General features: G+C 37.1%; 2 protein-coding genes across 3 annotated transcripts; one reads left to right on the plus strand and one right to left on the minus strand.

Annotated features, from left to right (window-relative positions):
• The first annotated feature begins 1,025 nt into the window (after positions 1–1,025).
• On the plus strand, positions 1,026–3,649 carry LOC128026488 (prostaglandin E2 receptor EP4 subtype-like). The gene is made up of 2 exons (XM_052613680.1): positions 1,026–2,170; positions 2,782–3,649. Exons 1-2 carry the CDS (start codon positions 1,283–1,285, stop codon positions 3,373–3,375), a joined length of 1,482 nt encoding a protein of 493 aa, XP_052469640.1. The 5' UTR covers positions 1,026–1,282; the 3' UTR covers positions 3,376–3,649.
• Positions 3,650–9,985: 6,336 nt separating this feature from the next.
• On the minus strand, positions 9,986–26,644 carry LOC128026520 (neurturin-like). 2 transcript variants are annotated; one of them, XM_052613769.1, is made up of 4 exons: positions 26,436–26,616; positions 12,992–13,084; positions 12,686–12,866; positions 9,986–12,566 (listed from the first exon to the last, which is right to left on the minus strand). In XM_052613769.1, exons 1-4 carry the CDS (start codon positions 26,448–26,450, stop codon positions 12,094–12,096), a joined length of 762 nt encoding a protein of 253 aa, XP_052469729.1. In that variant the 5' UTR covers positions 26,451–26,616; the 3' UTR covers positions 9,986–12,093. The 2 variants fall into 2 exon arrangements, with proteins under 2 accessions (XP_052469729.1, XP_052469735.1); XM_052613775.1 differs by having other exon boundaries at positions 10,005–12,566; positions 26,518–26,644.
• Between the last annotated feature and the right edge of the window lie 415 nt (positions 26,645–27,059).

Raw genomic sequence — 27,059 nt, forward strand, 5'->3', positions numbered from 1 at the left:
AGGGCAGAATCTACTTACACATAGTAGCATCACTCTTGAACTCCCTCGGGATGATGAATTCTTTCATTATCTTAAAATATGACCTCCAGTGCTGGGTTCACGGCTGCTATCAGATACTTGTGGTTGTCAGAGGAAGAGCTTTAATGAGATCCTGTGTTGAGAAAGGCTCTGCTGTCTCCTATAAGTACAGCAGTATGGCTTCATATAGATTTCTGCAGAGATTTATAATCGTCTCTGTGACTAAATACTCCCACATGGATTAGATGGGTTTTCCCAGATCAATACCTCTCTATTGCCTATACATTAGCTCAGGATATGCAGTGTGATATATATATATATATATATATATATATATATATATATATATATATATATATATATATATATATATATATATATATATATATATATAAAGGTAAAGAAGATAAAGAAGATTCATCATCTTTTCTACTAAAATGATCACAAAGAAACATGAGGAAATGTTTTTTTTTTTTTAAGTAACTTTGAAATGCTCTTTAACATCAAAATAGAAATATTCTTTAATATGACTGATCAGCAAAAAATTAAATAAATAAACTAAACAGTGTCTGGTTACATAAACTGCTTAGACTTACAAGTTAGTCATCTAGTTCAAGACATGTCATTCAATTCAGTTACATAAAATCTTGAATTTGAAAAGACTGCATGATTAGCCCTAACTAATTGCTAGATGGCCAGACTAGTTCTTAAGACACCTTCTTAACATGCCCATGTTTATGCAACTGAATCCAGATCCTTAAAGGGGTGGTCAACTCAAAAATAAATAAATAAAAATAATAATAATATATACAATCTCCAAAGGCCAAATAATCTAAAGATGATCAAGAACACCTTTATCACAATAAATAGGATAATTTGTCTCTTCAGCTGTATGTTTGGTTATTAAGCCACCATACACATGAAAGAAATTACAGCATTATTGTTATTATTTGCCTTTTATTAATTTGGACATAGTGAGCAACAGAGAAAGATATGGGTCTGCAAAATAATAAAATTAAACATGCAATACCTTTGCATCTATTGCAATTCCTCACTGAACTGAACTTGCTATAAGTCACACACCTGCATTTACTCTTAGCTATATTTGGCTGCATGGATTTGCAAATGACGTCACTCTTCAACGCTGACGTCACACAGTGGGAAGAGAAGATGTGCGCTTCTATAAAAGTAGTGACACCTATGAGTCCAGTCAAGGATTACATTTACGAGTAAACTTAAGATGTAAACCACGAGTCTGTTCTTTATGGAAAAGCGAACAGTCGACTTTCAGTTCGTGGAACCAATTGTACTTGTCAACCTATCAGACATGAATGATTCACTGCTGAACGTAGGTTTGAATGTGTCAGAAGTTCTCGTGCCTTTCGCCAACATCTCGTCTCTGAGTCTGGACTATCGCTCGCTCATAATTTCTGCCACTATGTTTGGCGTCGGGGTCCTCGGAAACCTCGTGGCGATCGTGGTACTTTGCATCTCAAAAAAAGAGCAGAAGGAGACCACCTTCTACACTCTGGTGTGTGGGATGGCCGTCACGGACCTGTTGGGCACCTGTTTCACCAGTCCGGTGGTCATCGCCACATACATCGCGGGCAGGTGGCCGGGCGGAACGCTTCTGTGCCATTTCTTCTCCTTCTCCATGCTGTTCTTCGGTTCGGCGGGCATGTCTATTCTGTGCACAATGTCAGTGGAGCGATATCTAGCCATAAACCACGCGTACTTCTACTCTCAGCAGCATGTGGACCGGGCCATGGCTAGGTTCGCGCTGATGGCGACGTACCTGGCCAATATCGTTCTGTGCATCATGCCCAGTTTTGGTTTTGGAAAGCACACGAAACACTTTCCGGGAACTTGGTGCTTCTTGGACTGGCGCGCCATGGACTCCGTCGGCGCCGCTTACACATTTCTATACGGTGGTTTCATGGTGCTGTTAATCGCCATTACCGTCCTGTGTAATTTCGCCGTGTGTCGTTCACTGGTCGGGATGAGTAAAATGAGTCGCACTGTGAGGGCAGAGATATCCGGACACACAGGCTCCAGGCGCAGATTCAAACTAACATCTGCAGCGGAGATTCAGATGTTCTGGCTGTTAATTTTCATGACCATCGTGTTCCTTATATGCTCCATCCCTTTAGTGGTGAGTTATTCAGTCCTATAGTGGACAGTGTTTCATTTTTATTTTTTCTTGTGTAGTTAGTAGGCTATTATTTTATGAATAAGCGCTATACCAATGGAGTTAGTTCATCTAATCCTGCAAGTCAGCTTGTGCTTCTTCACAACTGTGACAATTATTTAGGCAACAAACCACCATATATTTGATATCTAGTAATTAATTACTGACTTCATTAGTCTCGACATCATTAGTTCATTAGTTAGAGCTCCAACAGTGTCTCCAAGCAAGCCAAATCAGACTTAATAATATCAATAATTCATTTGAGCAGGTGAACTCGTGTTGTTTACCAGATGTTGAAAGTGGGTGATTATTATTTATTTGTATGTTTTATTAATTTTGAAATGACATTCAGGTCTGGATCTATTAAGTTATTAAAAAAATAATTAGTATGAAGAAAAATTGATATGCATAACTAAAAATAAATTATTATGATTGTAAATAATAAATAATTGTTGTGTACAATAACGTGTACTGAAGGTGCATGAAAAATATGTTAGAGTTGTGATATTTTCTAACTGTAATTGCCTTATTAATTAAAAAAAAATGTCTTTTCTTTTTTTAATTCATCTTAACAGGTCCGCATTTTCATCAACCAACTGTATGATCCGGCTTACATTTCATCAGGCAGAAGTCCAGACTATCGCAGTGATCTCCTGGCCATTAGATTTGCCTCCTTCAACCCTATCCTGGATCCGTGGGTGTACATTCTGTGCAGGAAAAACTTAATAACCAAAGGCTGTATGCGACTCAAGCGTACTATCGGACTGAGGAAAGGGGATCATAGTCGTGTTATGGGTTGGATGGACAGTCAGCACTCACCTCAGTCACTTGTTCAAAGCAATTGCACAAGCTACGCGTCGTTGCGCACAGCCATTTGTAGAAATGACATGGGTAAACAGACCAGCATGAACACTAAATCTTATGTGGACTTAACCCTTCGCCAGGCATGGGACTTTCATGCAGCTCTGGCTGAGTTTCATCCTTTCAGCGTTGAGCAGAGCTGTGTCATGAGGTTTGATGAAGACGAAGGAGAATCAAGCCCCAAACTCCTCCCCAAGTCTGTAATAGCACTACCAGCTGCTCAAATATTAGAAAATAAAGCTGAAATAGTAACTTGCACTTTCAGTACACCGAGTTCATGTGAATCAGAAAAGTGCTTGAGACAGTGACCTAGATGCCAATCTAGATTTATTCTGTAAAGCACTGTGAGAGAAAAAAAAAAAAAAAAAAAAACGTGTTCGTCTGTGTTAGTTTACATTCACAAATAATTGTGTGAATTTGCTTAATTTTGATCTGGAAAGATCCAATTTTAGGAGGCACTTGTATGTCTCTGTTTTGTTTAATGTGTGGTTATGGATAAGTTGCTTTTTTCTACCGTGCTGTGTCATGTTGCATGCTGGGTTGTACTTGACTGTGTGACTTGTAAAACTTTGAATAATTTATTAAAGGTGCTATTTATTTTCATTATATGTAAGAGTACAACTGACCAACAAACACTAACAATTCATGATGATGACTCAATCATACCTAAGTGTTGGTGCATTATATACACAAAAGATATATACACACACATTTTAATATACTAATACTCTGATTCATCTAAATTAGTGACTAGCAACAATGATATTTCTGAAGGAACTCTTCTTAAATAATATTGTATTTAATACCATATTAATGTATTAACATTCTTATGGTGTTTACATTTCAAAGCCATTAATTACAATCATTTTGGACAATTCCAGATGAACCTGAATACATTCAAGACAATTTGCGATATTTAAAGGTGAAGAGTGAAAAAAGTAATAATAATAATAATAATAGTACAACTTTATTTAAGTATTAAAAAATAGAAGTAACCAGACAAAATAAAAATAAGAGAAGAGCCTTTTAATTAAACATATTTAATAGTCTTCTCAACGCAAAGTGGAATAAGTTGCATAACCTTGGTTTAAGAGGGAAAATAAAATGGCACTGGTCAAAAACGTTTATTTAGTCCATACAACAACAATTAAAATGCAGCACTGTGCAAACATACAATACTTATGTACTTTACAATACTTTAAATTGTATAATAAGCGTTTTACATTCCTGTCTTTACATGGCTGTTAAAGAAAAAGAAAGTGTTGCTACAACATCTCCCAGCAGGGACTAACTGGACCATAATAACCATCGTGATAGGAGACAGCATAAAAAAATTACACTTCACTTTAGAGTTTGCTTTGCAATGAAGTTGTGCCATTTGCCAGCAGGTGGCAGTGTAAATCTAATTTATCTTGATATTTTTGTGCCACTGTTCATTGATTCCCTTGTAACAGTGTGGCCAGTTAAGAGGTGTGTGAAATTACCACAACGATTTTGAAGGACAGTACCTCACAAATCACATCAATCCCAGTTCGTTAGCACAAAAATTGAGGCCTTGGACTCACTTTCACTTTCAGTTTTTTGTTCTCTTGCCAAAGGAAAAAAAGTCTAATGACACGGAGGTGAGTAAATGATGACAGAACTTTCATTTTCGGAGAGTCTATGCCTTCAGTACATAATAATCTGTTTGTTTGTTTGTTTTTTTCTCATTTATGCTTTGTGAATAATAATCTACTTTTGAGGAAGTTTTTTTCAATAACTGATTTACTGTCAGTATCACATAAGGAAAAAATTACACCGAAGACTACACCGGAGATGTCAATCACGATGACACAAACAATCTGTATATCAAAACAGACATTGACTATCACTGAATTCTAAATGTGTGACTATAGCAGAGAGAGAGAGAGATAAAAAAAAAAAAACATATGTAGAGCATATAGGCCCTAGTCTTGTTTAATTGTAGTTAATCTACCATCAAAGCCTGTGGTGCAGTTTGTTTGAATATAGACACACAGCACTGTTATATCTTATACTGACCAGCATTTTTTTTTTCTTGTTTTTTTTTTTTTTTTACTTAAATGTTGACTAAAATGACTAAATTATTTACATTTTACATTACCTGCTCAGGAAATTTTGAACAAAATATTGGCTACACGTTTCCAAAAGATTTGGAATTAATATTAAAAGCTGATCCGAAAAGATATCTATGAATATTGTTTTAAAAAGATTTTGATAAGATAACAATAAATTGCTTTGCTTCAGTATTTTAAATGTTATAAATCAGTTATAAGTATTGGCAAAGTTCCTCTTTATTTAAAGGGGTCATATGACGTTGCTAAAAAGAACAATATGTTGTGTATTTGGTGTAATGCAATTTATTTATGCGTTTAAGGTTAAAAAACATATTATTTTCCACATACTGTACATACTGTACTGTACCTGTTGTGAGGTGTATACTGATTGGCCAACTATCAAGTGCATTGTGATTGGCTGAATACCTCAAGCGTGTGCCAGAAATACTACTCCGCTTACCATACTGTGATGCCGTCTCCTGTCGCATCAACAAAAAAACAATAAAACCTATTACAAAAGAGTGAGTGAGTGTTATGTCCAGTGGGGACATAATTACTGATTATAATGATTTATACTGTCTTTTTACGTGTTGTGTTGCATATCACACTGTGTAAACATAAAACAATATCTGCAATTGTGATCTGAGAAATGATAAACAAGAGCTACTCTACACTGCTCAATTCAATTCAATTCAAGTTGATTTGTATAGCGCTTTTTACAATACAAATCGTTACAAAGCAACTTTACAGAAAATTATGTTTCTACAATATTTAGTAGCTTATAAGTGGTGACTGTCAGTTTGTGAACGTATGACAGGATTTTTAGAAAAATTAATACAAGACGTAGTCAGCCAGACGATGAACACTATTAACAGCAATTATTATATGATGCAGTCACACTTGTAGCAATATTTGTTAGTTCTGTTTGTTGATTCAGGTTCAGCATCATCTGGAGTCCTCTGAGGGTCAGCATCATCTCTTTTCAGGTGTTCTGGATCCAGACTGGAGCTTGTGTAAATCCTAGTTACCACGGGATATAAATCCCGTGGCAAAACATAGAAACAAAATAGAGACATCATTAGCATAGCTGCTGATCCAACAAAGTAAAATTAATTAGTTTAACCCAAGCTAAAGAATAAGAATGCACATTTGATCAGATACAACTACACTCACAATTTAAGAGATACATTATTCGAATGCTTGGCGAAAGAGATGCGTTTTTAATCTAGATTTAAACAGAGAGTGTGTCTGAACCCTGAACATTATCAGGAAGGCTATTCCAGAGTATGGGGCCAAATGTGAAAAAGCTCTACCTCCTTTAGTGGACTTTGCTATCCTAGGAACTACCAAAAGTCCAGCGTTTTGTGAACTTAGAGAGCTTATATTGTAACGTGGTAGAAGGCTAGTTAGGTACGCAGGAGCTAATTTGTAACTGATACGGAACTTAATAGGTAGCCAGTGCAGAGACTGTAAAATTGGGGTAATATGATCATATTTTCTTGACCTTGTAAGGACTCTAGCTGCTGCATTTTGGACTACATGTAGCTTGTTTATTGAAGGAGCAGGACAACCACCTAGAAGTGCATTACAATAGTCCAGTCTAGTGGTCATAAATGGAAAATGTGGAAACAGTGGAAGCTAATTCCGTATTTTCTAATAATATTACCAAGGAGCAACATGTATATTGTAAAATAGAAGGGGACCTAGGATGGATTCTTGTGGCACTCCATATTTTACTGATGATAAATGAGATGACTCCCCATTTAAATAAACAAAATGGTAGTGATCGGACAGGTAGGACCTAAACCATCTTAGAGCCTGCCCTTGAATACCTGTATAGTTTTGTAATCGATCTATTAGTATGTCATGATCTATGGTGTCGAACGCAGCACTAAGATCAAGTATGACTAGAAATGAGATCCAGCCTTGCTCAACTCACATTCGCATCATCAGTGGCAAATTCTTTAAGTATACTTACAGAATGTGAGTCAGAAACGGCATACTGCCCTTGCAAAGTTGGAATTGCCCCACTTTATGGAAAAAGCCTGTGCACAGACACATTGTAGGCTAGGAAACAGTCCTCTGTAAACTGTGCTGCACAAACACAAATACTTGGTTTGAACTGTTCTGGAAAAATGTTGTAAATACAACTTAACCACTGATTTCTAGTTGTGTCCTCATTTGAAAGGCCAAACAAAGTATTTTCACTTTCACAATGAAACACACAGCATCTCCACGACATGGCGGTGGCAGCAAAAATACTACAACGAGAATCAAAGTTATGGCATCTTTCGGTGTTATGAAAATCTTCCCACACAGTAACATAGACATGTGGGGGCGTGTTTAAATGAGGTGTTTTAGGAGTGCATGGACGAGTCTCAACTTTTATAAAGTGAAATATTTTATAAACGTTTTATAATAGGTTATAAGAGGATTTGGGCTATATGGTGAGATATTAATCCCTTTTATGATGCATTAGTGTCATTTTGGAGCTTCAGGCAATTCACTTTCATTATATGTAACAGCCAAGATATTTACTTAATCAGTTTACTACTCAGATTTCTTAAAACCTCTCAATTTGTTTTTCCACAGAGTAAAATCATATAGGTTTAAAACAACTTGCAGAGCTGGGCACAAATACATCATAAAGTATTTTGTTACAAATGACAAAATGTCTCATCTAATAAATTTAATTTAAAATACAAAATACTGGTGTGAAATGTATTTAATTAAAATACAAGTAATTTGTCATTTCAACATACAAAAATACAAACAATATTTACAAGCAATCATTTGAAGAGACTGCAAATACATTTAACAATACTGAAGTTAGATATAAACTTCAGAGAAAGAGAAGCTTTCCTCCTTGAACAACTTATTAACAACAAATTCTTTAACCCTAACACTAGACAATAGATCTAATATATTGATCCATATTTCTTCTAATTTCTTATGTTAACTTATGAAACAACTGACTGTGCTTATTTGAATACAACCAAGCATGTCTACACTTATTTGTTTTATGTTTTTATCACTCCTTTGTTATTTCTTTATCAGCATGTCAAAAGTTTCATGCGAATCTACAGTGAGTACTGAAAGTATTCAGACTCCCTTACATTTTTCACTCTTTGTTATATTGCAGCCATTTGCTAAAATAATTTAAGTTCATTTCTTTTCCTCATTAATGGACACACAGCACCCCATATTGACAGAAAAACACAGAATTGTTGACATTTTTGCAGATTTATTAAAAAAGAAAACTGAAATATCACATGGTCTTAAGTATTCAGGCCCTTTGCTGTGACACTCATTTATTTAACTTTCATATATTGCTGTCCATTTTTCTGATCATCTTTGAGATGGTTCTACTCCTTCATTTGACTCCAGCTGTGTTTGATTATACTGATTGGACTCAATTAGGAAAGCCACACACCTGTCTATATAAGACCTTACAGTTCACAGTGCATGTCAGAGCAAATGAGAATCATGAGGTCAAAGGAACTGCCTGAACAGCTCAGAGACAGAATTGTGGCAAGGCACAGATCTGGCCAAGGTTACAAAAAAAATTTGCTGCACTTAAGGTTTCTAAGAGCACAGTGCCTCCATAATCCTTAAATGGAAGACATTTGGGATGACCAGAACCCTTCCTAGAGCTGGTCGTCCGGCCAAACTGAGCTATAGGGTGAGAAGAGCCTTGGTGAGTGAGCTAAAGAAGAACCCAAAGATCACTGTAGCTGAGCTCCAGAGATGCAGTCGAAAGGTGGGAGAAAGTTGTAGAAAGTCAACCATCACTGCAGCCCTCCACCAGTCGGGGCTTTATGGCAGAGTGGCCCGTCGGAAGGCTCTACTCAGTGAGTTTTTTAAAAGACACCTGAAGGACTCTGGTCTGATGAGACCAAGATAGAACTTTTTGGCCTTAATTCTAAGCGGTATAGTTGACAGTATAGTTAGGCTATAGTTGACAGTATACTATTAACACAGGTAAAAAAAAAAATGTATTCTTAGAAAGAAAATTATTATCTGAGAACAAAATTACATAAGTATATTAAGTCTCTCGAAAAAAGTATTTAATTACAAATAACTTTTTTTTTGTTCAGCAAAATACAAATTCAAGTTTGTTTTGCCCATTTGACAATATAGCTTGCAAACATCCTTAATTGTTAACATGCAGCTGAGACAGTATGGAAAATATCTACAGTGTTGCATTTAAGAAAGTAGTATGTATTTATAATTTAATATATAATAATAAATAATAAATATTTAATAATATTTTTTTCTGACTTGAACTAAACTTTCAACTACAGAATCCCTGAAGAGTACTAACCCACTGTGATCACATTGTTGCGTTCATTTGGTACTAGTACTGCAGTTATACCTTAACTCTCCGAGTTCCCGTTGATTAAGTTCACCCGCAGTGTGCGAGGTGCAGATTCACCGCATAGAGCCCCTTGAGCCACAGCCAGGCTGGTCTGTGAGGGATACGCTCAATAGCAGCCTGACAACAGATGGAAACGTTCTTTGCACTTTAGCAGATGAGAGGTTCACCTAGGGCCTAATGGTGCTATAATGTAGATACATGTCTCCAAGCAGTCTACCTGACTACCTGATGATTGCCATTAGCTGAACTGAGACAAGAGGTCAATGGAGGCAAAAGCACTGTGGTGCAGATAAACTTTTTGAAGATTTAAAGGTGTTTAAAGCACATTTAGTTATCCTTTATCCTTAGTAGCAGCATTGCTAAAGTATCATTGCATTATATATACCCCGAACTCAAACCTTTTTAACCTCTTGAAAGAGTTTGAAAGATGATATACGAGCCACCAAATGACAAGAATCTTAATTCGTATTATGTATAAACAGCTTTATTCAGAAAATATAAAGTACAAAATTAAAGAGTAACTTTGCTAGCAACAACAATTATAACTGATAAATAAAACAAGTTAAATACTGAAGCGAAGCAATTTGTTGTTGTCAGCTTTTTAAAAGAATATTTGTAGATGTTCTTCAGAGCAGCTTTTAATATTGAAACATTAGGACTCTTAAGGTCAGCAGACTGGGCAGACGGACTAGCCAGAACACAATCCATCTCCCCCTCATCCTTAGTGTTTTGGAAGAAAACTATTTTCATTTCCTTTTCATAAATTGAATCTGAGATTTCCCAGTCAGTGCTCTGAAGGTTTTATAACTCTTGGAAGACTCAGAAAAGCACCCAATGAAATCACTTGTCAGATAATGACAAAGTTATCTACAATTCCGTCTTACTTCGTGAAAACATTTTGGTTAAATAGCTCAGTTGTTTTCTGCAACTGTGATATTTTGCAGCTGACCTTCTTCAAAGCCTTGTTGTTTTCCATTCTGGTTCTTTGTGAGATGACGGATTAAAGAACACAGGCCAAGGCATAAACAATAAATATAAAACAAAGACATTTTTGTAGACATGATAATAAATAAATAACTTAAATGAAAAAAATAAATATGATATATGTTAAGTGTACAGTAAATGTTGAGGGATGCATGGCATCCATTTGGTAACAGTAAAAAACAACAACAACAACGGCAAATGCATTGTGGTCATCATCCGTTGATAAAAGAGAAAGCTAATGACCGTGCTAAAGCACAGTCTGGTAGACATCACATTATGCTATTCTTTTTTTTTTTTCTTTTTCTTTTTTTGATAAGTACAATGGGGAAAGTACAGTGTTTTTTACAACACTGAAAAACTTTTTCTTTCCGGGTCGCCCAATCAAGATCTCACTGGGTCTGCTCGTCTGCTATCAACAAGAGGAACGTCCTTAGCAGACAACAAAACACCCACTTTTTGGTTGTAAAAAAGAAAAAAAAAAAGAAAAGAGTGCGCTCTTTCAAAACAGTTGGGTTTGATCCTTCGCTTGGCTGTGCAGATTTAAATTTAATGGTTCTGTGTGTTTGTGTCACAAGTTCAATGTTCAATGTTCACAGGCAGTGATGAATTTCTCCGGGCCAATCAGTGATCAGCAGAGTTTAGAAGTCCCGTTTGGTGATGGAACTATTTACTTGGAACATCAACCGAGGTGGAACTAAAAAAAAAAGTACCAGGTACTGTACCCAGTGGAAAACCCCCAAAAGTGAACCATACCGGGTCCTACCATGCAGTGGAGAAGTCCCATAACTATATGAAAAACTGTCCGCATGGAAAATTAACTCTTTGATACCTTTTATTTTATTTATGGTATTAAAAAGGATTTTGAAGAAAATTAAGATAGTTCATATAATTCCTGTAAAAACCCTGAGAAATGAAAAACACAATCAACCTTCAGTGCTTCCTGCTGAAAGGTTAATATTAACAGGTCTGTGTGTTTCCTATTGGGCTAAGCTTTTAATAATACTCCACTTATGTTTGTGCTATTACATTGTAATTACAACAATAATGTGCTGTTAATAATGAATGATCCACAGTTGCTAATCTGGCTGAAATATTACATGCCATACTGAAGGCCAAGAATATGGGCATTGACATCCAGGATCAACAAATGAATCTGACAAATGAAACAGGGTTTCGTGCTGTATTCAAGTCTGTTGAAATTCTTGGTAAGCAAATGCTTGTCGAGTTATAACATGTAGTTTTTGTTTATAGAGCCATTCAGATGTATGATCCAAAGTTGCTGTTCTTCCATCCTTGAACTCTCTCCATTTTGAGTCCAAAGAGTCTCTCGTCGTTTCTGACTTGGTCGAATCGTATTCTAACCTCATTCAAGCTTTTCTGTCGAGGTTTGGTGTGATGTACTGTAAGTTTGTATGCATTTGCTGTTGTTGTGAACCACTCACAACCAAACCATATTCCCTCACAGAGCTTTACCATGGCCAACCTCGTTCTGTAGCCATGGCCCAGGAGGCTTCCTGATTCCTCTTTTCCTCTCTTTGACCGTTGAACCTTTTCTTCATGTCACGCTCTCCCTGCTCTTTCAGGTCAGCTCATCCCACGCACTCACAGTCTGCTGCAGAGAGGGACTTGATGGTTCTCCAGGTTGTGGTAGCGTCCATGAAAGAGACGGGTTCATAGCTCATGGGACGGCAGCAAGGGTGTGCGCTTACCTTCCTGGCAGTGCGCTTGGGCAGACTGCCATTGGCAAGTAGAGCACGCAGAGCCAAGTCATAGTTCCCACGAGACCTCTGGCAGGACCCGACGCAGAACTTGAAAAGGACAATTTCGTCTGAGTCGAAACCCATGCCCAGGTCCCGTACACGCATCTCACGTTTCTCTAAGTGGCAGTCCCGACTGCTGTGGCGTCCCCTGCTGCTCTTCTCTTTCTTTTTCTTTTCCTCCCTCTCTTTTTTCTTCTTTTTCTTGCGTGCACCTTTGGTCTGTATGTCAGAAGTGTCTGGTGAGCGGGGGGATCGTTCCCATCTCGCTGGTTGTTGGTTGTCCTCGAAAAGCACAGATGGCTCTGCGGGAGAGACAGAAATGGATGAATAAAAAAAGAAAGAGAAGTTTATAGCCTGTTCAAGGCCTTAATTCATTGTTGATTCATTCATTGAAGAAATAATTTCTAGACATTCAACTCACCAAACAAGCCATGCCATGGGGAGTCACTGTCCTCCTCAAGCTCTTCCTCAGTATCTGGAAAAGCCTCTAATGGCAGCTCCACCATTCCAGCAAATCCTACCGCAGCTTCGTATTCTGCTTGAAAACGTGACCTGCTTCCTGCCACTAGGGGCAGCAGAGACATCACAACCCATACAAGCACCTGAGCAAACAAAGCAAAGGTGGATGGAAAATAAAAAGGACAGCTTTTCAAAGTAATTATGGAGCATCTCCTGGGTACTTGAATCAATGAATGTCCGAGCAAAGAATTTGCCCATTTATACACACCTGCCAATGTTTCCTGCGACATGGTGTATTGGTGACTGATGGCATGGCAGGCATTGCTCTGATCCAACTCCTCGGCCACCACCAAACTCCCACCTGCATGGAAATAACAATGCATGGCTTGATTATAAAGCAACCTACAGTTGTACATGTACATACCAAGTCAGGTAATGTAAACTTGAGAGAGCAACATGTGAGTGCACATAACATACAAATGTAAATTCAAAGGAGTCTTATTCATCACGGTCATAATGCCTTTAGAAACTATGTTCATTGTTATAGAGAGAGACATGTGTGATCTCTGAGCATGGCTGGTGTTGACTTGCCTGCGGACAAAGCTACAGTGTTAAAAAGAGCAGTTGTCTGTCAAATAAACACCTTTGAAGCAAACACTGTCAAAAGCATTCTTGACATTTGTTAGATTGCAGCGTGTAGAAGGAGCCTCATGTTCTCAAGAGGTCCTACAACCTACAGAGATACAGAGAGGTTGATAAGAGCTCTGAGCAATGGAGATGTTTATTGACCCATTGCTGTGTGTAACTGTGTAACCTGTGCTGGGGGCTCTGATTTATATCAGAGTCAGGAACAGGCTGCTGTGTCTCAGTTAACACCATTCAAACAGCAGGACTCAGTCAAACATGGCATCCCAAAAATGACTGATGAGGACAGACCAATTATTTGCTTGGGGAAAAGAGATGGCATGCAAAACAGCAGAGTGTACTGTGCTAATATTTTGGCATAGTTTTATAGTGTTCCAGATGTGTGGAGTTGACTGAGGCTGGATTCTTTTCTCTCACTCACCTCTGGGAGATATTCTTCAAGAGGAACTGAACTGATGCCACACTTAAGACCAATTTACAAGAATTAGCTAGTAATAAAGCAGTTAGCAACAAGAGGATGTGTCTCATTTGTAGTATGGTTACAGGCTGTACAACATATTCATGCTTCAGCGATGTGTGGCTAGTGCTGCTTATACACAATACTGCACATAACTAACAATTTTGAGTGATTATTGTGTAGTTTTAGCAGTATATTATACAATTTATTTTTTTTTATTTTTATTTTTTGCAAAACGAGTCTGCAGCAGAATAGGGATGCACTGATATAAGTTTATGGTGACACTGATAGGTGATAATTATTTTCATATTCTTTTTCATACTTTCAAAAAATACATTGCAGGTAATATAATACCCTACTATTTTGGCAAAATGAAAAATAAAACATAAAAAAAGTACAGTAGTGTGTCAGTAGGAAATATTAGTTTACATTTGCAAACATTATTTTTGCCATTAATTGCCATAATACAGTGATTCAGCAGCCAGTGCTCCACACAGAGATCTGATCTCACCATCATCCAGGCTGTCTGGATTAACATGAACAAACTGAGACAGACTTAGAAGAACTGTGGCAATGTCTTCAAGACACTTCAAGAAACCTGCAAAGCTACAGTACTTTGCAAAGTTTTAAAGTGAGGATGCCATCAAAAATAATGCCATAAATAGATTTTATTTGTGGGAATTGTAGGAAGTCGTGGCCTAATGGTTAGAGAGTCGGACTCCCAATCGAAAGGTTATGAGTTCGAGTCCCAGGCCGGCAGGAATTGTGGGTGGGGGGAGTGCATGTACAGTTCTCTCTCCACCTTCAATACCACGACTTAGGTGCCCTTGAGCAAGGCATTGAGCCCTGCTCCCTGGGCACCGCAACATAAATGGCTGCCCACTGCTCTGGGTGTGTGTTCACTGCTCTGTGTGTGTGCACTTCGGATGGGTTAAATGCAGAGCAGGAATTCTGAGTATGGGTCACCATACTTGGCTGAATGTCATGTCACTTTTACTTTTATTAATTAACTAAATCAACATTTGGTGTGACAACAAATGCATTAAAAAAGGCTTTTGTCCTAGGTGCACTTGCACATTGTTTTTCAGGTAGGTTTCTTGAAGTGTCTTGGAGACATTGCCATAGTTCTTCTGGATTCAGTCTGTCTCAGTTTGTTTTGTTTCTTCATGTTACTCCAGAGAGACTGGATGATGGTGGAGACTGCTGTCAGACTTCTTGTGCAAATAAAAAAATCTCACTGGATTATTACAATTAATGGCAAAAAATAATGTTTCAAATGTAAATTGATATTTACTACTGAGTCTGACACACTACAGCAAACGATATAATTAACTGAATAGAAAAAAATTACTTAAATACTGTTGAAAATACTAGTGGCCTAAGACTTTTGCACTGTACTGTAAATCACCCATTTGAAATGCTACAAGTGAAGGAATAATATTATAATGTATAAAAACAGATGTTTTATATTTTTTATATTTTTATATTTGCTAAAGATTACATTTAACTGTTATTCTTAGCATTTTTAAAGACTAGCATGATATGAGCATTAGATGACAATGACGACAAAACACAATTAAATATCTAATATTGGTTGACAATTTAGAAAGAACAGATTTATGGTAAAAAAAAAAAAAAAAAAAAAAAAATCACTTTCACTTTATCTCATTTGGTGTTAAATAGAATAAAGCAAGCCATACTGGTTGGGAATGACATGATGACAGATCTTCATTTCTGGATGAAACTCCCTATAATTCAAGTTTTATTTGTATAGCGCTTTTTACAAAATAAATCGTTACAAAGCAACTTTACAGAAAATTATGTTTCTACAGTATTTAGTAGTAGCTAGTAGTTTGTGCACATTTGCTACTAGCTACTACTATAAGCCTGCATATGGAAGTTACTAGGAAATGTACTCTAAATACAAATCACATTAAGGGGGGCTGGACACTCACTGTACCTGTTCTATTAATTCTAGACCATTTTCTGGCAACTCTCATAATGTTAAAGAAAGGTCATCGTAAAGTTTTGAGGGTCAGAGGATCTTTTGCTGAAGCTTTTTTTTTTTTTTTTCATGCAGTAAGAAGTCCAATCATCCTCCTGATCTACTCACAAGACAAACTTTAGATGCAGGTTCTCTAGAATGATTTACTGAATAAATATTTGAAGACAAAAAAAATAAAATAAAATAAAAGTAGTATCTCATGTGGTCCTCCTTAAAGATGTTTAATGCTGTGTCTAAAGCTCTTCAGTCGTCTTGGTTTATTGGCTGCTTAAGGCAAATGCAGAATTTATGTCTTCTAAATCCAGCCAAATAAATATTAACCCGGTTTCAACAGCTTCAGGACATATTTATGGCATCTTTGGAGGCTGACATCAGCTGAGAAAGACCACATATGACCAGAGATGAATGTGGACATGCTGTCAAGATATTTTATAGCATATATTCCTATCGAAATGTGACTTCTACCCTCATTCTAACTCCTGCATGTGTTGCGTTAAAATCGAAGCTTTGTTTATGTGTGAAGATTTATTGTATTCTGACGATTTTCTAATTGTAGTTGTATACATATCTGAATCTCCTTAAATATGTGGCACTTCATCTAAACTGCCATAATTGCTTTGATCATAAGCGACATAAAAGCATACGCCCTGAGCTGCGTATGTGATTGTTTGTTTATAAATGGTTTCTGTGCGTGTGTATGAGTGTTATGGCTGTGACTCTGTGAGCGTGCACATCTGTGCGCCTGACCACAACAATCATTCTTACAGTCTGGCTGGCTTCCCTTCTTCACTCTTCAGCTTCTATCCAGCTGAATGTATAAACCTAATGCAGAAAAACCAGGCTGACCGTAACAAGCAAATCAATATCAGACACCTACAGAGAAACAAGACCAACTCCACCTCAAGAATTTTGAAATCTATCCATTGTAGACTATGGAAGTGCAATCTGGCTAACTGGTTGGCAAACATTTTGGGTCTCTGCACCTCATTTCGTGGTGTCAGTTTCTAAATAAGACCTTTGGCCTCTCATTCCCTGACGACCCCCGACTTCACTGCTTCCTGTGAGCTGAGATGGCATGCTGGGGGCACAGGCCAGAGGTTATGATAAGAGTGCTACCTGCCTCTCAAACACACAGCAGGCTGCTACAGACAGATAAGCAATCAAAATCAGTCATGAAAGAACAAATTCACACCTGTTATGCAAATTTTAGTTAGTGCCTCAAATTAAAGGCGACATCTATTACTTTTGCTTATACTTGTCATTAGGGGTTTATTCTAAACTTTCCACCTAAGTATTTATCTTCAGTGCATGACTTGTCTCACACCGTTTATGCTACAGATGCAAATGACACTTCAAATCAAGCATATCAAAAATGGTTGAAAATCCAATAAATGTATGCCACATCTAGGAAACAAACTATCACAGAGACTTGGAAGTGGGTTCTTTTGGCAATGAAAGCGTCTACCTAGCAATGACCTGTCTAGAACACCCTAGCATTGTGAAGTGATGTTTGCATGTGAAACAGAAATGGGGATTGTAAAGAATTTAACAATTCTGCTGTTAACATATTAAATAACAATATTAAACAAGTTAAAGAAAAATGTATAAAACTAAATCAAACAAACAATGCCACAATATATTTCAAATTATTTTTTTATAAAATACCACTGACTAAACTCATCTTTCACACTTTCATTCAATTAAAAGAACCGACTCATAAGAGTCATTAGTTCAGGCTTCAGACTACACTGGTTGTGCTGCCTGTGTTTGACACTACAAAGAATTGACTCAACTCTACTCAACTTAAATTTCATCACGTTGATAGACTTAAAAGAATAAAGAACTGACACATAAGAGTCATTCATTCTGTTGCACACTGTTCTATTTCGCACTGTAGTTTTAGTAACAGTGTTTCTTTAATTAAGCCCAACACTAATGAACAAGGACATGTAAAAATACTGGTTGCACTTTATTTTACAGTACATGTACTAACATGTACTTATAGTGTACTTACAGTGTATTTATCTAAGAAAGTTCTGGTAATACAAGGTAACTACATGGGGTAGGGTTAGGTTTAGGGGTAGGTTCAGGGTTAGTACCTAGTTATTACATAGTTATTGTAATTACTATAATAACTACATAGTATGTACATAGGGAACAGGACTGTAAAATAAAGTGCTACCAAAATACTTACTTATTTATCCTGTATGATATTGCAGAGATCATTCTTATTGTTGTTGTTTTTAGCTTGTGCAAAGCTCGGTTACACTTTATTTCAAGGTGTCCTTGCTACAGTTTAATGGTTACACTTTATTTTACAGTTTGTGTACTAACATGTACTTATAGTGTACTTACAGTGTATTTATCTAAGAAAGTTCTGGTAACACAAGGTGGGTAGGGTTAGGTTTAGGGGTAGGTTCAGGGTTAGTACCTAGTTATTACATAGTTATTGTAATTACCAAAATAAGTACATAGTATGTACATGAGGAACAGGACCGTAAAATAAAGTGCTACCAGTTTAATTGTACATATAAGTACTGAGTAATATTAATTAACTACGTGTACTTACTATATGGTTAGGATTAGGATTTGGGACTGACTTAGGGTTACTTGCATGTAATTATGCATAATTAATTGCAATTATAATAGTAAGTACATGTAACATGCAATAAGGACACCTTAAAATAAAGTGTTACCCAAAGCTCTTTCATGAATAGCTAATCATTTTATATAATTAGCAGCTCTAATTTCCATATACAATGCTCTTAAGAAGTAGTTAGATTTACCTATATGCAACTGATTTGCATTAATACAAATAAGACAAAAGAACCATACGAAGACAAATGCGTGAAAACAGCCAAGTAGGTACAGATTAAGTGGAAACTGCCACTGACTGAAACCCTCCAACGTACAAATCTTTCTGCATGGGAAGAAGTGTCTCCTGTAGTATCTCTCATTCACCTTTAAAGTGCACCTGGTTGTGATTAAGTGCCCTGAGCAGTGTCTTTGTTGGCTAGTCGCTCTGTGTCTCCTGCATCATGACTGGTAACATGCGAGTTGATGGTGCCTCAGGGACAGGACTCTTGAGGAACTGCAGAGTGGTGCTGACGACCTCCGTGCTGGGACTTATTGATTAAAGGCATGCTTCAAATGCACAACAACCTGCCCTCAGGCATATACATGCCACCGTTAAAGAATATGGGAGGATCACAGTGGCGTCATTGTGACTATCATGGATGCAAACTATTCAGTCCAGACGGCAGATGCAAATGAGGGGCTGTCATTGTAGACCTGGTATGTGGGTGTTAAGTAGGTGATTTGTTAATTATGATGTTTAAAGGCAGAGTAGTTGATTTGGCTAAAAATATATTTTTTTGTTATGCTGGTTGAAAGTCTCTTTACATCCCCATAGCATCCCCACTAAGTAAAGTGGTCTAAACATAATTATATGTATTTATATAGTCGGCGTAGGACCATAAAATGTTAATCCAATCATATCCCTTGGTCCGAGGGCTTTCCTTCCTGCCTGTCAACGTATGTATTTGAATACCTCTGAATACCCTTTTCTCACAGACATGATACAGCACATTCCATATGCTATTACAGACTGAGAGAGAATGGAAGGCATTATAATTGTAATATTATGTGATTTGTGCTGTAATTTTCTCACTGGTGAATAAGACATGAGGTAATATGACAATCTGGCATTGTATTCAACCCTCCACCACCGCTGTCTCTAATTGCTTCACTGGTTAGCCTCTGGTCTGCCTGTGCACGTTCATATGTTTTGTAGGAGACTTGGTATTGGAGAATGATTTGCAGGGAGGATGGAGTTACAAAATAGTACGTGTTTGCGTTCACACAAAAGGCAATCTGGCAATATTCTGGCAATTTTCCAGGTTCAACGTGCAGTGTGAAAGGGGCAAAACTCTCTCTGTTTAAATCTAGATTAAAGACACATCTCCTTGGTAAAGAATTCAAATAATGCATCTCATAATCTTGTACTGCAGTTATATCTGATCAAATGCACATGATCATTCTTTAGATTGGGTTAAACAAGTAAATGTTGCTTGGTTGGAACAGCAGCTAAGCTAAGTATGTCTCCTTTTGTTTCTCTGTTTGTGTAAACTAGGATTTACACAAGCTTCAGTCTGGATCCAGAACACCTGAGAAGAGACGATGCCAACCCCTCAGAGGACCTCAGATGATGCCAAACCTGAAACAACATACCGAACTACCAAATTTTACTATATGTTCAATTGCAACATATAATAATTGCTGTTAATAGTGTTCATCGTCTGATTATGTTTTTAATGGATTTTTTTCCATTCATTTCTGCCATATGCACATTAACTGACAGTCACCACTGATAAGCTACTACTAAACATATTATAGAAACGTAATTTTCTGTAAAGTTGCTTTGCTACGATTTGTGTCGTAAAAAGCACTAAACAAATACATTTCAATTGAAAAATTTCATTAAATGGAGTCTTATGCTTTAAAAGCTAGCTTGCTATTGCTAGCCTCTCCGAAATTGCCTACCCTAACGTTAAGTCTAGAGATAAGGATTTTGCTAAATATATACACTATATTACATATTCAATTCCATTTTCGCTTAACCTGTTCTTCAATATTTCATGTATATTTGATTAAAAAGTTTTTATGACATTCACATGCAATATAAATATCTGTATACAAATTAAATAAAGTTTAGATGTGAACCGTCTAAACTGAACTCAACATAGAGCATAAGTGAGTTTCAACTGCCTCCTGCTCCTCGTTTGTCGCCAACTTGGACAGAACTATTTGAGAATTTTGAGGTGTTTGATGTGCCAGGTCTACCTGTTATTAATGATGATGAACAGTGATGTGGGATAGGCCACACTAAATTAGCCAGCCATTAAAAGACACCTGGCGAAAGCAGAGATGCAAAGTACACTTCAACAGCCTGGCCTGCTTGATCATTGCCAGACATGCTTTTGTCTGGGGGTGTGAACTTTAGCCATGAAGTGTGTGTAATATATCTATCAATGTTATGATTATGTATGCATGTGTATATGTGTAATGTATTGGACCTCTTTCAACAGACGGCATTTTTGCTATTTGCAGATAATCTGAGACACTGGTTTTATGACATTTTAATGTGCTCAAGCTCCATAACTCAATCGCTGCATGTCTGAGTGCGTGACATCCAAGCGTATAATTCAATAATCCTCCTCTGGCAAAAGGTAAGTTCTCATTACTGTCAAAATCCAGCCACTGGAGAGGTGAAGAGAGAATGTACGCTGCCAAGAAAACCAGCATTACCTGTTTGAAAACTTTTACTCTTTTGTTCCAGGATCCAAGAGGAAACCAAACAAAACATGCTGATTATTGGAGTGTGAACACATGTGGTTTTCAAACAACCATTCATGTCACTGAGTGAACATGATAGCAAAAACAACAACGTTCACACACAACCTGTAAAAGTCCCGTAATGACACGTGACATCAGGATGTGACATGTAATTTACGAGTCGAAAATGCTAGGCACGTTAACTTTCACTTAAACTGGCCAAGGTTCTCAGCTTCAGCGTGGATAGTGAGGAACTACCTGATCTCTGCTTCATTACAGTTTGCACATATTTTTTCATCGCAAATGTTGGTCTGCCTTCAAAACACACGGTAAAAGAGTCGCACGATAAAGTGCGTCATCGCTACGGCACACTCTTTACAGCATTAGTTCTGGCTTTTGTTCGCAAAGGGCTTGTTTCGGGACTGGACCCGGCAATGTTACTAGATCCCCAACCCGGGATCGATCCCGCATTCACACAGAAGGTGACCAAGCAATTTTCCGGGACCAACGTGCAATGTGAAAGGGGCTTTATTGGCATCTATGGCTCCATGAAGAACCTTTTACGTCCAGGCAAACTTTTCTACTCCAAAAAAGGTTCTTTATAGTGTTTTTGGCCCCACTTTTTATTAGGTGGCCTTAACTACTATGTACTTACATAAAAAAATAAGTACAATGTACTTATTGTGTTCATATTGTATTGTAAAACACTTTTCCTGCTATTGAGGTGGGATAGGGGTAAGGTTAGGGAGAGGGTTGGATGTATGGGTAAGTTTAAGGGTGGGTTAAGGTGTAAAGTATGGGTCAACAGTGTAATTATAAATGTAATTACAGAAATGAAATACAGATGTAATTACATGTAGTAGTTTTTTTTACAATGTACAAAGTACAATGTAAAAACATGTATGTACACAATAAGTACATTGTACTAAATTATTAATTCAAATGTAAGTACATAGTAGTTAAGGCCACTTAATATAAAGTGGGTCCGTGTTTTTTGTTGTAAAATGTTCTTGACACTAAGAAAAACAAACAGACAACAAAAGAAAATTTCGGTTCAAAAGATAATTTACGGTTTAATACATCTCTTGTGATATTTAATCTGAAAATAACTTTTAATGACTGCAATTTTTCAACAGTAATTACGCAGTCAAATCAACATCATTGATGTGCGCACGTCCTGGGTCATTCCCTGTTGACTTCTTACGGCACTAAATACCTGAATTCATGGTACATCAACAATGGAATCAGCAGTGTTCAAGTTAGAGGCTGTGAACCTTGACAAAAGAGGCAGGTTGGTTGGTAGACTTTATTTTTGCTACGCAAATGCAGTGGCCACTGTTTGCATTCCACACGACGCGGCTGCATCACGAGCTTGTCGGACAGAGCACGAGAGCATGTCCCTTCCCCAACCGATCCTCAACTGAGGCACAGGCGTGGACCACACAAACAGCTCGCTCAGACACTTACAAGCATCTATAATCACACACAATTATTGCAATACAAATGCATATTCAATTAAGCTCATTATTTTATGGTTTTTTTATTATCAATATAAATGTCTTTATTATCTCACTTCAAAGGGATTTAGTATATTCATGCCTCCCAACATGTCTGTTAAAATAATTCAGTCTATTACTATTACATTTACATAAATCTCACCATGCATTTTAAATGCCCCCAATTTGTTTCTTGAAAATGATTTTATAAAATTCCGTCCCACTTTAAAATTAGGCATTTTCAACTACTATAGAAAATACCAGCATTTTAATATTGCCCATGTACTTTAAAACCGTAACTTTACAATGATTATCAGTTTATCATACTGGTCAGAATTTTTTATATCGGTACATTCATACTTTAAAGCCTTTTTTGCTAAATCTGAAAAACAAATCAAATGTGTTTTTTTCATTTTTAAAAGCCCATCAGCGATAAATGGTCTTCTACATGATAATTAATGATAAATAATTTATCCCTATTATTAAAATCGTTCTACTTGATGTTCAGTAGTAAAACATCAAAAAGCCATTTATTATCATTAATGAATAATGCCTGTTCTTATTATCTACTTCACTCCTCTTACAAATTTGATAAACAAAAAGTTACATTAGTCATGCTTCTCTTGAATTAAATAAAACTAGCTATCATTCACCTGGCAAAACATTGTTAACAGGCTGATTTTATACAAAGAATCATTATAAAGTGGGTCAGCATTGGGATTTGCAAATTTGAGATGATTTGTGCTGACAGCTAGCAGTGATAGAGTTGAGATGTAAGATTATTACAAACTTTAAAGTTTAGATTCATAAACTCCGTTCCGAGCAGTTCAGATGCAGTAGCTAATGTCCTTTCCTGTCTGAAACTCATCCTGAACAACAGCTCTACCTTCTCTTCATTAAAAAATGTTTTGCCTTTTGCTTTGATATCCAAATACAGCCAAATTTAATACATTTAAAAGGGACAGAGAGAGCGAGAACACTTGGATGAACAAGTCCTTAAATGGGAATAAATTAGGTAAGAAAGGGTAATGGTGAGGATAGTATTTCACTCCTGAGGCTTAGCCTGAGCAGTCACAGCGACCTCTAAAGAGGGAGAGAGAAAGAACGAGACAGAGTAAGCAACCGAATACTCTATAAAAGGAAGCCAGAACAGTTATCCTTGAGATAAGGGTTGGTGGTTGGAAAGAGAGAAGCTTCATCATTGAAATCACGCATCAAATACAAACCAGATAGAACAGAGACCAGCCCATCCTCATAGGCCTTTATACTGTAGCTTACATCTCATTTGTTCAAATGTAGCTTGGGGGGGGGGGGGGGGGGGGGTCCAGCTATTAGTGTGTCTGGATGAACTAACAACATCCAAAGCGTTTCCATGTCGCCCAGTTGAGCCCCAGACAGACTTCAAGTAATGACCTGGCCCGCTCTTTCAAAGGCACCGACGCCACCATGATTAATGCATCTGACCTGGCAATTTTGGAAGAATACAGCTTATTGTATTAAAGACTGCTTCAAGCCACAAACATGGGAGTACAATAAGTCCACTTAACATTCTTCGCTATCAAAAGTTTGGTAAGAGATGTTCAGATTAAGAGAAAAAGGTAATATCCCTCATCAGTGTCATGAATGAAGTCTCGATCGTACAAGCATTTCATCTGGCAAAAACACCAGCAATTAAGCAAAAACCAGGGTTCAGGCTTGGCAAAATGTTTTTGTGTATTTAAAAATTTGGTTTTATTGTATAAGCAATAATCTAAGTGGCTGAGTCTGAGAGTCAAGATATAAACAATCACAAGATCTGATTTTCTTCATACCACAATCAGGGCAAAAATAAATAAATAAATAAAAATTGTGTATAAAAAGAGTGTTGTAAAATCTGCAGAGTATGAGGAATGCAACTATGGAGCTATATATCAAAATAAATGACTTTTGCTCAATTATTTTTGGTAACCACAAGGGGGTGGATTTTTGATCCAGTTTAAAAGGGGGAATCTGTGGATGTTCTAGCATGTTAGGCAAGAATAATCATATAAATGACAGTCCAGTGCAGTGTAGCGCAGAACAGGACCTGTTGTGCATTATAGAGCATTTGTCTGACATCTACAATTAGGCAAGTTAGTCAGGACACATATTTTCACATGAAGTTATAGAAACCTGAGGGGGTAACTAGCAACAGTAGGCAATTTCTTTATACTGTAGTTAAGATCATAAAAGGATGAAACAATTTGCATTCCTAAAAATTCCCTTTCAAAGCGACTACCCTAAAAACGAATGAATTATTTGCACAATGTTTGGCACCATAATGAATTTTCTAGTAACTGACACAGAGGCCCATTCAGAGCAGCTGAATGTTGAACTGACCCTTAGAGAGGATGAGCTCAGGTCAGCTAAGGCCAAGGGATGTGGACCCTGCGGTGGAGTTGCAGGACACTGCGAGATATCTCAACGTTCTCCTCTAAAGCACTATTGTAATCTTTTCCTCACGCACAAGACTGAAGATTTCTGTCACACACACATTCTGAAACCATTATTTATCGTACATGCCAAATATCTGCATCTTGTTGTGCTAGAGGCCAAACATTTGAGAGATCATTATATGACAATGAAGTGAGGTGAGGGCCAGGTCAACTAACACAAAAGTGACCGGAGAATTGAAAATAAATAAATAAATAAATAAATAAATAAATAAATAAATAAATAAATAAATAAATAAATAATAATAATAATAATAATAAAACTTTTATAGGATTAAATGAAAATATGTTGCTTATTTATAGTTATAGTTGACCTATGTCAGGGGTCCACAATCATGGTCATGAATTGGGTTTGTCAGATAAAGAATGTAGGACCTCCAGGACCCCAACTGAAACTCACTGTTCTAGTAACAGTGAGGCAAAATGCAATACAAAGCATGTAAGCAATGCAAAAACACATGAAGCATGGTGCGACGGTCCAGGTCTGGTCTGAAAGCAAAGATTATAGAATGACAGTCATGAAAATGGAAATCAGTGCACTAATCCAAGCATTCAGTGGAATCTGAAATCTGAAATAATTTGAATAAATCAAATAAATCATATTTCAGCTCATAATGGAAAACTCTTAGGCTACTGTACATGCTTTTCTGGAATTTATGTTAAACATAAAATAACACATCTTAGCTCTAGTTAATTTATGTTGATGAAGTCAAACCAGCAACAAGATTTTATTATGTCTTAAGTTTGATAGGTTTGTTGTTAGAAACAAATGTTAATCATGTTCTGTTTGATGTAAATATTTGTTTCTTTTATTTATAGGATACAATAAAATATTAACAACATTTAATGACTGTGCACAGGTGAACGTTTTATCCCAAGAAAGAAGAAAAACTTATATCTAAGCCATCTTTAAAGTGGTGACGACTTTCACTTTAACCAGCACGATTTATTGCCAACTATTTACGCTATAATGCTGTTGACGAAAACGGATTCCCCCACCACTCCCGGTCTATTGCTGCCCCTGTTGAACTCTCTAAATGAATAATAGGCAAAAACCATTTGCGAGAATATCTACGCTCAGCAGGCTGTGAGAACATAATGACAGGTAGGTTACGATGCCTCTCAGACCACACCTGATGACACCCGCCTAGTAAAAGTTTCAATTACACACCAGCCGTCTAATGTTTATTGCCCGAGGGGACATATTACAGAGTTCTGGATAAGATCCAAATCCGTTGACAATCTATAACCCGATCATTTATAAGGAAGCCGATATGATAAGCAGTTTAAGTCATGTGCGTTACCGTGCGTTCCCTCATGGACTGATTGAGCGCGAGCGTGCCAACTCCTTACAGCCTCGCTCTTCACACAGGCAGCTGAGCGTACCTTTTCTCAGTTAAATCCACACGCGCTTCTTTAAAACAACATGATTCTCGAGCAGCTGACTTTCGCACGGATATGTCCTCTTCTAAAACAGAGAACAAACTCTTCAAAGGCGAGGGATACGGAGAAGCGCCTCCCTCCGTGGCCAAGCCTCTCGCTCTTCTTGTTGTGGGCACACATTAGATGATCCTGAGAGGAGTGAAAACCAAAGCCATTGACCATTACCGGCTTAACAGTTACAGTGACAATAATCGTGATAATTATGAAAATAATATTAGTAACAATAGGCTAACAGCCAATAGCTACATCGATATATTAATGTTTCAAAACAGTAACTTTATTCTCCCAAATAAAGAAAATGGTTATATCTTCAATATAAAATACAAAATTAAACTCCAACTTACCGTGTTAATACAAGTTTTAAACTTTCAAATTTGAATTTGAATTGAATCAATAGCCTTAACGTGATTCATGGTCCCACAGAGAGACTTTGAGAGTGAATTTGAGAGCCCACGCACCCTGCTTTCATTAACTTCATCAAACAT

The sequence above is a fragment of the Carassius gibelio genome, chromosome A2, assembly GCF_023724105.1.
Source record: "Carassius gibelio isolate Cgi1373 ecotype wild population from Czech Republic chromosome A2, carGib1.2-hapl.c, whole genome shotgun sequence".
NCBI lineage: Eukaryota > Metazoa > Chordata > Actinopteri > Cypriniformes > Cyprinidae > Carassius > Carassius gibelio.